The sequence below is a fragment of the Myxine glutinosa genome, chromosome 8, assembly GCF_964187855.1.
Source record: "Myxine glutinosa chromosome 8, kmMyxGlut1.1, whole genome shotgun sequence".
NCBI classification, from domain to species: Eukaryota; Metazoa; Chordata; class Myxini; order Myxiniformes; family Myxinidae; genus Myxine; species Myxine glutinosa.
The window spans coordinates 119,753,640-119,770,934 of NC_136268.1; the positions used below are offsets into that span (position 1 = coordinate 119,753,640).

Genomic DNA, 17,295 nt, shown 5'->3' on the forward strand with positions numbered 1-17,295 from the left:
TTTGCAAAGTTGCAAACTTGCAAATTTGAAACAACTTGCAAAGTGAACTCCAGATTCATGAAATAATGGACAAACATTGTACGCAATTGTAATTTCAATGTATAGGAAACGGAATCCTGATTTCAATGGCCACTTACAGCAAATGTGTGTTTACATAATATTAGTTTACATTTTCCCCTATAACTTTGGAATTCTTAATTCTTTTCACTTCAAATTTGGCACAGATATTGATAATGACCCAACAAAGATATTAATAGAGTTTTATTGTATTATGACCTTGGGTTTTTAATTTAAAGGATGTCAATTCTCATTGGACGATTAATGGTTGCCATGGCAACACGAAATGCCAATTATACAAATGCATCAATTAAAATGTTTGTTTCCTAGTATTGTATATATGTACCAAGTTTGAACGTAAATGGACTTGTCATAGAGAAGATATAAGCTGAAAAGTGGTAATTCATCATTTGTATGCATCTGGTTACCATGGTAACCATGCATAATATAATGCTATGTAATGTATACCAATGTAATATTCATATATCAAGCAACATGTACATATATAGTTTTGCATATTTTCAATCAAGACATTTTCTCAAAAAGTGCATTACTGTGATTTTGTGTGGTTTTTACTGTGTTCAGTGTAATGCTCCCTTAAACTGAGGACATTACAAGGGTGTCCTTTGTGAAGAGCCGGTGAGCTATTGCCGGAACCACAGCCAAATTCCAAATTACTGCCCTACCTACTGCTGGCAAGGCAATGGCATACAACATACAACCCAGTATAACTCTTGCCCATAAACTGCTTCGGAAGCACTGAACCTGCTTTTTGGCAGAACACCAGAATATGAATACAAACACACATAAATATACACAACAATGTTGACAAAACATGATGTCATATAATGTACCACCTTAACAGATTCAAAGCAATGATAACAAAAGCAATTGCCATTGGCTGATGTTAGAATTGATTAAATGCCACGAGCTCGAGCAACAAACAGCTTTGTGATTGGTCAGCTGATTAGGCCTATGCCACTACACCTCAGGTATATCCAGGAGGATGTAAAACAGGGAATATGCTGTTGACAAAGGCTGGTGGAGGTACAGTTAACCCTGTGTTACTGGCTAAAACGTTAAGTCATGTGATACAACCAGATGTTGGAGAACTTATCATGGATTCTCAGGTAAAATGCCAGGGGCATAGAAAAGGCTCCTTTATATATGGAATGCGCCATGCGGCAAAGTATAGAAAAGAAGGGACATTCCATAGCTTGTAGAAAATGCCAAACAATACAAAATAAGGTGCATTCAAAACATCTCGTGTGCATGCTGGACTACCCTTGTGTTCTGAGGAGGAACCAAGTAATGCTCTAGAAAAGTTCATATAAAGGTGCGCCAATTTGATTCATCCAGCTGCATGAAGAAGTAAATGTATTTTATTTGCCAGATGTAGGGTGCTCACAAAAGGCAGGACTTGAGCCCACAATCCCCAGCTTTGGAGTCTGATGCTTTATCCATTAGGCCATTGGGCCAGCACATTAGAATTGTGTAATAACATTTTGAAGAGTTAAAAAGTGTGTATATATTTTTATATATTTATTTATGTATATACATTTATATGTATTTAATTTTAAAGCAGAAACAACAGCAATTAGGTGGAATTTGTTTTGAAAGCCATTAACTAGACCTATTGGCCGATGTATATTCCAGGTTTCAGCTAATTTCAATGCATAGTCCTTGAGATATGAGCGCCAACACATCTTGGGTGGACGGATGGACGGACGGACAGACGGACGGACGGACAGACACCAAATTGATTTTGAGGGTTTTCCAAATAAAACTCAAGAATGCATAAACGGACGTTGCTGAAATTTGGAACATATTACCTCAACATACAAAGCATTTACTTCTGAAATTTGCAGCCAATTTCGTCCAGTAGAATCCGAGAAACGCATTTTCAGTCCCCATGTAAAAGCTGCATACAGAGAAACGATCCCTTATATAAAGGGATTTTTTTTTTTTTTTTTTTTTTGTATACAAGATCGAGGCTCGTGAAAGAGCGAACATTAATCACACAGAAAGACAAACAGACACATAAAACAAATAACATCGGGAGCGGTAGACAAGATGGGGAGTGAGGGGGCAGGACACAAACACAACATTTGAGAGCAGGGACCGAGAGACATGGAGACATCGAGAGATCTGTGGGAGGGAGAGGGCTTTGGGGGGGAGGCATGTGAATGGGGGGGGGGGGGTGGGAGAGGTATAAACATATGGACACTGCCAGGACTTCCAGGAAAGAAGTTGGAATTTCAAACAAGGTGGATCTGGGGTGAATTAGTGGGGGTAGAAAAGATCAAGGTTTTGGATGGGGGAAGATAAGAGATGGTGGTGAACAGCTGCTTTAAAGACCTGGAGGGAGGAGTGGGATTGAAGGGAGTGTGGGAGATTGTTCCAGAGGCGGGAGAAAAGAGGAATGAAAGAGTGAAGGTGAGCAGAAAGCCGAGATTTCGGCAGTTTAACCATCAGAGGGTTGCTGGCAGATCTTGTGCGACCTGTAGGAATATTTGGGGGACAGAGCACAGAGAGAGCTGGGGGAGCAAGGCCGGAGAGGAGTCGGTAGAAGACAGAAAGACCACCTCCTACCTGCCTGCGGTGAGTGAGTGAAAGGCCCTCAGAGGGAGCTTAATCGCGGGAGATTCCAATGATTTTGAAAGCTTTGGATTCAACAGCGTGAAGCCGGGCCAGGTGTGAGGCAGGAGCACCAGCCCATAGGGGAGAACAGTATTCCATTGAGCTGCGGATGAAAGCCTTGTATGTGGTGAGGAGCTCAGGTGTGCCGAGGAAGGACTTCGCACGACGGAGGATGCCCAGTCGGCGACTGGCTTTGGAGGCCAGCTTGGAAATGTGGTTTTCCCAAGAAAGATCATGGCAGATAGTGAGACCCAAAAGCTTGAGCGACAGAACTTCTTGGAGAGGATTGTTGAGAAAGTAGATGGGAGGGTTGTCCAGTCGATCTTTTCGGAGAGACATAGTAAGAGAGTGAGATTTGTCAGGATTGAAAGACATGTTCCACTTGATTGACCAGTTTGTGATTTTGTCCAGGTCTTCAGAGAGTGAGGAGGCTGCAGACTGCCGATCTGAGGGAAGAGGAATGGAGCGGCAGAGAGTGGAGTCATCAGCAAAGAGATAGAGAGGATTTTCCAGAGAGTCGGAGAGATCATTGATAAAGACCAGAAAAAGCACAGGGCCCAGCACACTGCCTTGGGGAACTCCAGCCTGAACAGGAAGGGGAGATGAGAGAAATCCATTTAGGGCCACACGTTGACTACGACCAGAGAGGAAGTCCGCAAGCCATGCATGGAGATTTCCATGGATACCACAGGAGGAGAGTTTGGTGAGCAGAGCTGGGTGCCAGACCGTATCAAAGGCACGTGATATGTCAAGGGAGACAGCTCTGATTTCCTGTTTGGCATTGAGGACCTCCATCCATTGTTGAGACAGCAGAAGCAGCATGTCCAGAGTAGAGTGACCTGGTCTGAAACCAAATTGATGATCAGAGATCAAGCCATTGGAGAAGAGGAAAGATTTCATATCCGAAGCAATGATGGATTCCATGACTTTGCTGATAATTGGGAGCAGGCTGATTGGTCTGTAGTTGCAAGGATCTGTTTTTGCACCTTTTTTGTGTAAAGCGGTAATGTTAGCTGATTTCCAGGATGCTGGCAGATGACCTTGAGCAAAAGATAGGGTGAAAAGAACAGAGAGAGCGTGAGATAGAGCGGCAGAGCAGGATTTTAGGACCCGTGGGCTGATGCCGTCTGGTCCAGTTGCAGAATCAGAGTCGAGGTTTGACAAAAACTCCTCCACCTTGTCAGGAGAGAAGGACACAGAGTTCAGGAGCAGTTGGGTTCGACTGGGAAAGGTGGGAACAGAGAGAGATGGGTTTGGGACTAAGGATTTTGAGGCAAACACAGAGTTGAGGCATTCGGCTTTGTCACGTGCGATGTCAACTGTGTGGCCATTTGAGGTAAGGGAGGGGATGGAGGGGGAACAAACACCAGAAACGGATTTTGACCATTATATATAGATATATATATATATATATATATATATATATATATATATATATATATATATATATATATATATATATATGTATATCTATCTATGTATATATATATATGTATATGTATATATATATATATATATATATATATATATGTATGTATGTATGTATATATATATATATATATATATATATATATATATATATATATATATATATATATATATCGATACGATACTAACATAATTGCCTTCAATCAACAACAACACAACAACATGCATTTTAAGGCCATTTTCCCTGCTCGAGCGGGGGTTAGCCTCGCGCTCCCCATGACAATCTTCTCCATTTTGCCCTATTTTCGGCATCTCCCCTTGTTTAACCCCCTTGCCAGCATTTCTTCTTCCACCATCTTTAGCCAAGTCTTTCTCGGTCTTCCCCGTCCTCTACTTCCTTCTACATTCATTTCCATCACTCTTCTCAACCAGTCATTTTCATCCTTCCTGAACACATGACCAAACCATCTCAACCTGTTCCTCTTCACAGCATCAATCACAGGCTCTATTCCCATCATCTTTCACAATATATCATTTGTCTTCCTCTCCCTCAACGATACTCTGCACATCCACCGAACCATTCGCATTTCCACCCTTTCCAACCTTCGTTGCTGCTCTACGTTCATTACCCATGTCTCGCTCCCATAAATCATAACACTTCTCACACATGCAGCATACACCTTTTCCTTCAGCTTCAACGACACTCCCCTCCTCATCAGCACGCCACTCAGTTCCCGAAACTTCTTCCATGTACATCTCACTCCAGCAACCGTTGCCGAGTCTGATTCACCTTCTCCATTCAGCATGTCTCCGAGGTAGCAAAATGTTTTCACACCTTCCAGATTCACGCCGTCTCCAAGATCCAACTCAACATTTCCTCCATCTGCAGCTCCCTCTGTGCACACCTTACATTTGAATGTAGCTGCCACACTGGTTAATGACCCTCTCAGACCACTACATTTTTGATGAACCCACTCAGCGCACATTGTACATTGAATGGAGTTCACTCCGACACCCTTCCTGCCTTCGATCGTTGTTTGCAAAAAAATTTGTCTTCACTATTAAGAATGCCTAACTGTACTCAACATCTCCAGAAAATTTCATGACGATCAAACTAATTTTAAATCCAAAAAATGCGATTTTTATTTTGGGAAAAATTGCCTTATGTACAAAAGTATTCTCAAAATCGGCGAAAGCAATTTGACAAAACTGTTCTGCTGCATTGAAGGTTCCCAAGAGCAAAGTGGCCTCCATAATTCTTAAACGGAAGAAGTTTGGAACAACCAGGACTCTTCCTATAGCTGGCCGCCCGGCCAAACTGAGCAATCAGGGGAAAAGGGCCTTGGTAAGAGAGGTGACCAAGAACCTGATGGTCACTCTGGCTGAGCTCCAGAGATCCTGTGTGGAGATGAGTGAAACTTCCAGAAGGACAACCATCACTGCAACATTCCACCGATCTGGGCTTTATGGCAGAGTGGCCAGAAGGAAGCCTCTCCTCAGTGAAAGACACATGAAAGCCCGCTTGGAGTTTGCAAAAAAGCACCTAAAGGACTCTCATACTGTGAGAAACAAGATTCTGTGGTCTGATGAAACCAAGATTGAACTGTTTGGCCTCAATTCTAAGCGTCATGTCTGGAGGAAACCAGGCACTGCTCATCACCTGTCCAATACCATCTCAACGGTGAAGCATGGTGGTGGCAGCATCATGCTGTGGGTGTGTTTTTCAGCAGCAGGGACTGGGGGACTGGTCAGGGTTGAGGAAACAATGAATGGAGCAAAGTGCAGAGATATCCTCAATGAAAACCTGAAACAAAGCGCTGTGGATCGAGAATTCATTCGAGAATTCGCTGAGAATTCACCTTCCAACAGGACAATGACCCGAAGCACACAGCCAAGGCAACGAAGGAGTGGCTTAGGGACAACTCTGTGAAGGTCCTTGAGTGGCCCAGCCAGAGAACTGACTTGAACCCAATCGAACATCTCTGGAGAGACCTGAAAATGGCTGTCCACCAACAGTCCCCATCCAACCTGACAGAGCTTGAGAAGATCTGCAGAGAAGAATGGAAGAAAATCCCCAAATGCAGGTGTGCAAAGCTTGCCGCGTCATACCCAAGAAGACTCGAGGCTGTACTCGCTGCCAAAGGTGCTTCAACTAAGTACTGAGTAAAGGGTCTGAATACTTATGTCAATGTGATATTTCAGTTTTTTCTTTTTAAGAAATTTGCAAAACTTTCTAAAATCCTGTTTTCTCTTTGTCATTATGGGCTATCGAGTGTAGATTAATGAGGGAAAGAATGAATTTACACGATTTCAGCATAAGGCTGCAACATAACAAAATGTGAAACAAGTGAAGGGGTTACATATATATATAGTCACGTGAAAAAGTGAGTACACCCCATGTAAAGTTTTGACTTTTTCAACATATTTCAACAGAGCGATTTGATCTTCATTTCAACAATATTGATACATAAAGGTGATATAATATAACAAATATCATGAAACATTTACATTTTGTAGTCCTGGTGTTGGAACCCTGGTGTTGGGCTAGCGGCTAGGGTGCCGGCTTAGGATACCTAGGATCCTGGGTTCGAATCCCGGTCAATCGCTGAATTAACACCAGGGGGGTTGACTCAGCCTGTCATCCTTCCGAGGTCGGCTAATTGAGTACCAGTTCACTGGTAATTCCCTGTTTGTCGTTAAAGGCGGCAAAAAGGGTTGGCGTCAGGAAGGGCATCCGGCCGTAAAACATTGCTTCAAAAAGGGGACCGAAAAACAACAACAACCACGGTTCCCGAAAAAGGCCAACCCCCGCTTTGCGGGGAAAAATGGCCTCTAAAGGTGGTTTATTTACATTTTGTAGTCCATTATATAATTTAAATAAACATAAATGCAAATTTCACATGTGGAAAAAGTAAGTACACCCCTACATTTATTACTACTTCAAATACCTAAAATTAGAATCAGGTGCGCCAGCTCAGGTGCAAATGATTAGAACATCGTAAGAGAGGATCTTGGAGGAACCTCAGACATTTAGTTTGGTTTGCTCTTTGTTGTTGAAGTGTGCGGCGTCACCATGCCTCGATCAAAAGAGTTCTCTGAGGCCTTTAGAAAGAAGGTTATAGATGCCTACGAGTCTGGGAAGGGGTATAAAAAGATCTCCAAACAATTTGAAATAAATCATTCGACTGTCCGGAAGATCATCGACAAGTGGAGAAGATTCCAAACTGCCAACTTGTTCAGGCCAGGCCGCCCCAGCAAGTTCAGCGCTAGAGCAGACCGCAAGATGCTGAAAGAAGTCTATAAGAACCCCAGAATGTCATCACGGGACGTACAGGTAGCTCTTGCCACTGTTGATGTCAAAATGCACGAGTCTACCATTACAAAGAGGCTGCACAAATTTGATCTACATGGGAGGTGTGCCAGGAGGAAACCTTTGCTGTCCAGAAAGAACATCAGGGCAAGACTAAAGTTTGCCAATGAACACCTAGGCAAAGTTCAGCACTTCTGGAACAATGTTCTCTGGACAGATGAGTCAAAGGTAGAGCTATTTGGCCACAGTACCAGAAGACATGTTTGGCGAAAACCAAAGACAGCATTTGCCCACAAGAACCTGATACCAACTGTTACGGATTCGTCACTTCCAGTGGTGGTTTTCATCCACTGTAAACATTTCTGATTCCATGTATTATTATTGTTGTCATTTAAAGGAAATAGATATTTCTATTTTCAAAAGTTAAAAGTTAATGTTTTAAATAAAACCGGAACAGGATGACGAAGAGGAAGAGGAGAGAAAAAGAAGGCGGAGCGAGTGGATTCGAACAAGAAGAATAGTTGCTTTGCGGTCTGGAGCGAACGTTGGCGAACAACAGTCACTAGTGAACTTTGGGTTTCCCAGGAAAGGGATTCCTGCGACAGATTGGTTATCGCTGTGACAGATTAACCTGCGTGTCAGGTTTTGCGATCGATTCAGGAGAGAATCATTGTCGTGCCGTTGCGCCACGAGACCGGGCCGTTGGTCATTTTGACTGGCGCAGGACTTGCGCTTCGCTCACGGTTTCGTCTCGTTTCGACCATTTTCACCGCATTCAGACGTCGATTTGGGGTGTTTGTGTGTGACGTGGCTTTTGAGTGGAAAGTCTGCATGTCGCCGACTGTGAGCTTTGGAACGTCCATACCCGAGGGGGTGATTTCCCAGTCGCCTTGAGGGCGCCTTTGCACAGCTTTGGCAGCAGGGACTGTAACTGCCAACCCAACAGGATTCTGGTCTCGATTGGACATTGATCTGTCGATCGCTGGAGCGGATCCACGTTGGCTTGACGCCGGGGATTAGAGACATTGGGGATGTTCTTGTTTCACTCACTTGGAGCACAGTGAGTTATATATTACAAAACTGATGGTACCATCATAGGATATTGATTGTACTTTTGATTCATATTATTGTTGTACTGTTATTCTTGTGTGATCTTAATACAATATTTGTTTGTGAGTAACAATTGGTGTGGCTTCACCATTGATCTTTGACATACAGAATAACACATTTTTCTGCCGTGACTCCTCTCAGGGCTCGGAGGTACACCGTGACAAGGGGGTCGGGGAGGAGCACGTAACACAACTGTAAAGCATGGTGGTGGAAATATTATGGTTTGAGGCAGCTTTGCTGCATCAGGGCCTGGGCAGCTCACCATCATCGAATCCACTATGAATTCTTCATTGTACCAGAGGGTGCTTGAGGATAATGTGAGGCCGTCTGTCGGAAAGTTGAAGCTCAACCGAAGGTGGACCTTGCGACATGACAATGACCCTAAACATACCAGTAAATCCACCAAGGAATGGCTGAAAAGAAAGAAATGGAGGGTTCTGGAATGGCCAAGTCAAAGCCCGGATCTAAATCCCATCGAGATGTTGTGGGGGGATTTTGAAACGAACTGTGCATGCAATTGTGCATGCTGTGCAACAATTTTTTGATGCATAAATTATTGCAAAGTCAATTTTTCATTGTTTTTTGTTCAATTAGATCACCTTTATCTATAGATACTGTTTAAATGAAGATCAAATATTGATATGTCCACATATGTTAAAAATATTTTTTTTTAAACATTTCATGGGGTGTACTTACTTTTTCCACATGCGAAATTTGCATTTATGTTTATTTAAATTATACAATGGACTACAAAATGTAAATGTTTCATGATATTTGTTATATTATATCACCTTTGTCTATCAATATTGTTGAAATGAAGATCAAATAGCTGTATGTTGAAATATGTTGAAAAAGTCAAAACTTTACAGAGACAGAGAGAGACACAGACAGAGACAGAGACAGAGACAGAGAGAGAGAGAGAGAGAGAGAGAGAGAGAGAGAGAGAGAGAGAGAGAGAGAGAGAGGGGGGGAGAGAATGTAGACATGGAAAGTCCAAAACTTCAAACAGTGCAAGATAAATATCTGATGGAAAATTAACATTGGAGTCATCATGTATGGATACACATTGGAATCGGATTCAATTACACAATTCAGCCTGATTCCTTGCATAATGACTGATGAATGGATTTGCCATTGAAATGTCGAAAATTTTAAGTTGTCCTGGACACCTATTACCTGCAAAAGACACCATGAGATCTTTAACTTCCACCTGATATTGGTGGCGGAGGGTTCAACATTGGAGTAAATGCTGTAACTAACAGTTCAAAAGAAGCAATCAAATGAACACACCCACAAGAAAACAATGCTTTTCTAAGATATGCTTCTTAAGCTGAGGCTTTGCACAGATGCTCAAATACAAACAACAACAACAACAACAACAACAACATGCATTTTAAGGCCATTTTCACTGCTAGAGCGGGGGTTAGCCTTGCGGTCCCCATGACAATCTTCTCCATTTTGCCCTATTTTCTGCATCTCTCCTTGTTAACCCCCTTGCCCGTATTTCTTCTTCCACCATCTTTAGCCAAGTCTTTCTCGGTCTTCCCCGTCCTCTACTTCCTTCTACATTCATTTCCATCACTCTTCTCAACCAGTCACTTTCATCCTTCCTCAACACATGACCAAACCATCTCAACCTGTTCCTCTTCACAGCATCCATCACAGGCTCTATTCCCATCATCTTTCGCAATTCATCATTTGTCTGCCTCTCTCTCAACGATACTCCGCACATCCACCGAACCATTCGCATTTCCACCCTTTCCAGCCTTCGTTGCTGCTCTACATTCATGACCCATGTCTCGCTCCCATAAATCATAACACTTCTCACACATGCAGCATACACCTTTCCCTTCAGCTTCAACGACACTCCCCTCCTCATCAGCACACCACTCAGTTCCCGAAACTTCTTCCATGCACATCTCACTCCAGCAACCATTGCCATGTCTGATCCACCTTCTCCATTCAGCATGTCTCCGAGGTAGCAAAATGTTTTCACACCTTCCAGCTTCACGCCGTCTCCAAGATCCAACTCAACATTTCGTCCATCTGCAGCTCCCTCTGTGCACAACTTACATTTGAATGTAGCTGCCACACTGGTTAATGCCCCTCTTAGACCACTACATTTTTGATGAACCCACTCAGCGCACATTGTACATTGAATGGAGTTCACTCCGACGCCCTTCCTGCACACAGCACATGGCCACTTCCCAGTTCTTTCCACCTCACCACTTGCTTTACCACTTGCCATCACCTTCGTCTTTCCTATACTCACCTTCAGACCTTTTGTCTCCATACATTCCTTCCACTTGTTCATCTTTTCCTTCAGTCCATCCATACTTTCCGCAATCAACACCAGATCATCTGCTTACAACAACTCCCACGGTAAACCCTCCTTTACGTTCTGAGCCAGCACCTCCATCATAGCTACAAATAGTAGTGGAATTAGTACTGACTCCTGATGCACTCCCACCTTCACCTCAAACTCACCACAGTTCCCGTCCTTCGTCCTTACAGCTGTGCGTGCTCTTTTGTACATTGCCATCACTACTCTGATCAACCATTCCTCCACTTCTAACTTCCTCAATGCCCATATCAATACTTCGCGTGGAACCCTATCGAATGCTTTCTCCAGATCAACAAACCCAGGAAACAACTTCTTCCTCTTCTCCATGTACTTCTCCTGCAGCTGCCTCACAATAAAGAGCACGTCTGTCGTTCCTCTTCCTGGCATAAACCCAATCTGCATTTCGTCGATCTTCACCTTCTTCCTTATCCTTCTCTTCAACACCCTTTCCAATACCTTCATTCCATGCTCCAATAACGTTATCGCTCGGTACGAGCCACACTCCAGAGGGTCGCCTTTCCCCTTGTATAGAGTGACGAGGGTACTCAGTTCCCAATCCACTGGAATGCGGCCTTCTTTCACCACCAGATTACAGATCTCTGTCATTCTCTTCACAACCCAACTTCCTGCTGCCTTCAACATATCTCCCACAACTCCCGTCAGCCCTCCCGCTTTTCTACTCTTCATTGCTTTTATCGCTTCCTCAACTTCCTTCTCAGTTATCTTCTCTGCCGGTCCTAAAACTGGGTTACTCTCTATGTTGCCATCCCATTCATTCTTTGTATTCAACAGCATTTCCATATATCTTTTCCATCTTCCTTTAATTCCATCTGGGTCGACAACGATTTGTCCCACTTCATCCTTCAAGCAACTCACCCCCATCACATCACACCTCTCTTTCGCTATCTGCTTTGCAATCCTGAATACCACTCTCTGACCCTCTTCCGAATCCAAGCGTTCTCCGAACATTTTCCTACATGCCTCCTGCGCCTTTGCCACCTCTTTCTTTGCAGCCTTCTTGGCTGCCTTATAACTTTCATGCTCTGCTTTTTCTGCTCCCGTACCCTTTGCCTTCTGCCACTCATTGAACTTCTTCCTCTTATCGTCAATCCTCTTTCCAACTTCATCATCCCACCACCATGTTTCCGAGTGCCTCGGTGGTCCTTTTGTCCATCCACATACCTCACCAACGGCTCCCAACAGACTATCTTTCATTGACATCCAACCACGTTCAAGCTCAACCACATCATCCTCTACCCTACTCAGCCTCTCTTTCAATGCCTCCCTTACTGTCACGTCTTTCAACCTCCACGCCTTCCTTCTCGGTTGGTACTTCACCTGCCGAGCTCTCCTCGCACCTTTCACCCTTATGTCGCAGACAACCAAGTGGAGCACAGATGCTCAAATAAAACATAGAATTTAAAATGCATTATGAACATGATCAGTGATAAAATAAAAATAAACATTTTGGAATGATTCGAGGAGATAGAAAGAAAGAAATAATCAGTTGAAGATAAAAGGGAAGGTAAACAGCTTCAGGTACGTGAAAAGCAGAAAGATAAGAAAGGAAGATAAGAATAAGGAATAAGAAGCAGGAAAAATGTCCTCACCCTGTCTTTGCAAAGTTGCTCCAGTAGGTCATGACAACTGCACTCAGCATCACATCTGTTTTCGAGAAGTTGCAAGGGAAAAGCTCAGAAGGCCCAACGAGTGGTGCACCAAATACGTATGGTACCTCATCTCCGTGGGCTGCGTCTGCCCATGCTGGCTTCATCTCGCTTTGACAATGATGATAGAATGCGTAGAAATAGGTCGGAGAGCCATACTGGGCATGGAGGTCAGCTGTCGCAACAGCGGGGGCAACCCACTGGTGATCTGTGAAGAGAGCGACGAGTGTCTTGCGCCTTGTTTCCACATTGTCTCTGTCTGCCCAATCAGTATACATGAAGCGAATGGTGGCCCGAAGTTCATCCTTACTCTCTGGATATCCGTACAGGTTGTCGACCAAATTAGCAACAGCCAGATCGAAATCGATTGCAGAGACACCATCCTCAGAATCCACAACTCGTTCCACAAACTTGAAACCTTCTGCCTGATTAACACCAAGCATCACATCGTAGTTGAGAAACTCTCCCTGCTCCATTAGGATCTGCGGGTCATCCGGAATGACATCTCCATCGATGACAGGCCCAAAGGCAATGTGGTAGCGTGCAAGCGTCACGTCGTGACCAACTAGCTCGCTGAAAGACCGCGACCGCAAGCACTCCACCATGGCGCCCGTATCCAAGAAGTTGCAGTTGACACGCTCAGCTAGAAGCCGAGCATACTTGGCGGGCTGATAGTTCACAGCCCAGCTGGAAAGTGCTGTGCCACTCTGCGTGATGGCACGCTGGAAGAGCCCTGTGGGCACAAGAAGCCACCCGCACTGACAATGCAAGCCTTGTGTCTATTGTCTTTATATCATTCTTTTCATGTTACACAAAGCTTCATGCAATGACTTTAAAAATAGCAATAAAAGCACAGTTGAAAAAAAAATATATATATATATTTATTCACTCTCACACTCACACACCAAGTAGAAGTCAGCATTTTAATTGCAGCTGGTCACATGAAATAGACAGATCCTACATGTGCCTATGAAAAAGCAACTGACCAAATCATTTTATGTAATGAGTCCTAACTAGCCACTAATTAAAAACTTTAATAAGTGAGAGTATGCCTTGAGGACTTTTAGCCAATGAAGCAACCACTGGAACATTTGGAGGATGGATCCTCCACACCACAGTCCATACTATAAATTATGGGCAAATTAAGTTTTGTTTCTTAAACTCTAGCACAAAAGGTAAAGCCTTATTTATTTAGGTTGCAGGCCTTCTATCAGTTGACAATAAAGTTCGAGCTACCGCAGCTTAGCAGACCGGCACGCAACTCGAAATACCATCTGGCCAGCCTGACAAGTGTTGGTGGGAAGCGTTCAATTAGCAGAAAAACATAAAGATTTAAGTTTAGGATATGGTTGGCCCCTTTTCAGGCTGCATTGCTGCATCTTGAAATATAGCATGCCTTGAGCTGACTGGGAAGAATGCCAGGCCACAAGCCGAATGGCTGTACACATGGCTAGGAGCCACTGAAGAGCAGCGCTAACCAGGCGGATAATGAGAAGCTGCTCTGGGGTCGCGTTAGTCCAAAATTGAGGCCTAACCCTTCATATTGGAAGGTGATTTTTTTTTTCTTGAGGTACAGGAATGCGTATTGGGCCAGGTTTGTGTCCGGCATGCAAGATGCATTGCAGGTGCTTATTAGTGGAATCATGCCACAAGCAGATGTGGATAACATTTTTTCTTTTTTAACAAATACGCTCTATTAAAATGAAAAACATTTTTGGCTTTACTGACTGTGCCATAGCTGGTTGTCAAGTGTGTGCAGCATAAGCTGCAGTTTTTGTGCAACAGGCTTTGAGGAATCAAGTCCTTGAAAGTATTTGTGGGTCTAAAAAACGGATGAACTTGCGATTCACAAATTGCCTTCAGTGTTTATAAAGTTATGGAAGACAACAATAATTATTTTTCTTGTTCTTTCTGTTGGGTGCCTGGCATATCTAATGGATTGGGCAATTAGATATCAACTAATTGTCCTTCCTGATTGAAGAAATTAAGCTTGGACAACTACAAAAATATAAATAAGGGTAAAAAAGTGTATGGAGGTAAGGGGGACATACAGAATACCACAGCCAAAAATTACAATCCATGAAGCTTAACAAGAGGTTGAGGTCCCTTGTTCACATGTCACATCTCCACGTTTCAACCTTCTGTACACCTCCACTGCTTCATCCCCCTTTGTCCCCTCGAGTCTATCCATTCTCACTCGCTCTCCTTAGGTCATTCAAAGCATTGATTCAACATCATCTCGGGCCATCGCTCATTCCTCCTGTTTAATTTGGAAACTACGGTCCTTGATACAACTCATGCCGGTCTTTTTAAACGTTGCAGTTTTCAAATGGAATTTTACACATTTCGAACCCCTTAAACACCGCATGGTAAATGTGCATCAATTAAGTTATCCGAACCCCAATCAAGCAAGTGCTCTCTCTCAATGGTGCCATGGCTTGATTTTCAAATCAGTGCACGATGCAGACGGTAAGATAAATAAATAGTTTTAACAGCACAAGCACAGAATACAAATGATTTGAAAGTGAGATCTGGCAAGCTCATGCACAATTCTGCAATTGTGAGATATTCTTCAAAGTAAATTCCAAACAGGCAGCACGCTATTAAAATGCTATTAAATTAGTGATGTTAGAGGTTATTATTATTATTATTATTATTTTGTTTTCAAGATCGAGGCTCGTGTAAGAGCTAACATTAATCACAAAAACACAAACAGACACATAAAACATAAGATAAAGGGAGCGGGAGACAAGATGGGGAGAGAGAGGGAAGCGCACAAGCACAACAGTAGAGAACAGGGACATCCGGAGATCTGTGGGAGGGAGAGGGCTTGGGGGAGGAGGCACGAGAAGGGGGAGGCATGGGAAGGGGGGGGGGTGGGAGAGGTACAATACACATGGACACTGCTAGGACTTCCAGGAAACAAGTCGGAATTTAAAAAAAGTGGATCTGGGGTGAATTAACGGGGGTAGAAAAGATCAAGGTTTTGGATGGGGGAAGATAAGAGATGGTGGTGAACAGCTGTTTTAAAGACCTGGAGGGAGGAGTGGGATTGAAGGGAGTGGGGGAGTTTATTCCAGAGGCAGGAGAAAGGAGGAATGAAAGAGTGAACTTTCATTTATATCGTGAGATATTCTTTTACTGAGAATGATCCCATGTTATTTATCTTTGTGACATCACTAACTCTTTGAAAGCCATCAATGAAAACTGGTGAGATATACGACATATTTGTGTTACATATGTTTATGAAGACCGAGCCTGGTCTCTTACTTATTTCTGATCTTCAAAGTTATTAAATTTTTTCATTACAATCAGAAATGTGGACATTAAATGGGTACTTGGAATCAAACTTAGTTCGAAAAATGTTTATTATCATATCAATCTCTGTGTGTGGTCGACCTCGTGAGAAGGTGAGAATAATTGGAGCCATTGCAGAATTGCCATATTATACAGTCTATACGTTGGAGAAGTTTCAGTGAGCGATTCGATATAACAATGAGATAGTCTGATTTTGTTTTTAACACTTTATCAGGAATATGTAGTGAGCCTACAGACATGGTGGCAAGTTCTTCAATCGGCAATTCAATGGTCCCTGGAAGCAAAGATGTGGATAACAGAAAATTGGCAGTGGCCATCTTGGATTTTTGCCTTTTACAATGTTTTATTCATACCTAATGAAGAAAAATGTAAAATACATATTATTTTTGATTTGAATAGTGATTATATGCCTTACATACCAAACTAAAACCATATCAGTGCCATCCAGTTGAAACTGTTCGTGAAAACGTTGTTTTTTTTAAATCCATGGCGGCCATCTTGGATATGGCCCGCTGGGAGTGTAAACATAAGAGATCAGCTTGGCAAACAGCAGAAATGGATTGAGCACAGCCAAAACCTTTAAAATAACATATTGTTAAACTTTTACTCAAAAATGCCTCGGGTGTCTGATTTTCTGAAATTCAGACTCGTCTATTAGTCGAAATATCTACAGTACCTTTTTGCCAATTCATATGAACTAAGGTAAGCGGTAAAGGTGTATTTTCATTCATTTGAATACAACACACGGACATTAAAGCACAACACAACTAAAGATTTGTAATATAGAAAGTAAAAGGGCATGTTTACATGCAGATGAGCACAATGGTACAAACCGCTATGGCTTCGTACTTTTATAAGTGAAATCACCTCCTTACTCTCTTCATTTGCACTTCCTCTCTTTTCCAATCCATAAATATTGACCTATAACCATATATGTACTATTTGTAACTTTGTTTGTTCGATGTCTGCCTCTTCCACAACTTTCTGGTGTCAATACTTCAATGGTGGACTTCCAAAATGACGTCATCCGCCCCAGAATGCTAGGCATGTATGTGCAGAAACCCAAGGGATAGTGGTCTTTGGGGCATGTTAGCATATATCGTGTGTGCGAGAGAAAGAATGTAACTTAAAATGGCCCACAGAGCTTCTAAAATAAGCTGAAAAGACTTGCAAAATTACATGAGAGAAAGATGTGGCTCTGCACAGCAAAAGAGTTTGGAGAATATGATCAGCTTGCCAAACAGGGCTGAGGTCTTGCTGCTGCCTGTACTGCAAAACCTCTCGATGGTGTGGGTCGGAGCAAGTCCCGAATTGTGGACGGAATTCCACCAAAACTACCGGTGGATATGATCGCTACCGGTGAATAGACTTTCAACCTTGCCACCTTGCTGCAGTGCCTCCTGTGAATATTGCAGGTTTGG

The 17,295-nt window shown here is 43.0% G+C and overlaps 1 protein-coding gene across 2 annotated transcripts in view; it reads right to left on the reverse strand.

Moving 5' to 3' along the window:
• Positions 1–17,295, reverse strand: part of LOC137432895 (neuroligin-4, X-linked-like) — a 749,939-nt gene that overhangs the window by 197,791 nt on the left and 534,853 nt on the right. For both annotated transcript variants that reach the window (XM_068125201.2, XM_068125200.2), the window contains exon 4: positions 12,500–13,289. In XM_068125201.2, the coding sequence (XP_067981302.1) occupies positions 12,500–13,289 (790 nt within the window). The remainder of the gene's footprint in view (positions 1–12,499; positions 13,290–17,295) is intronic.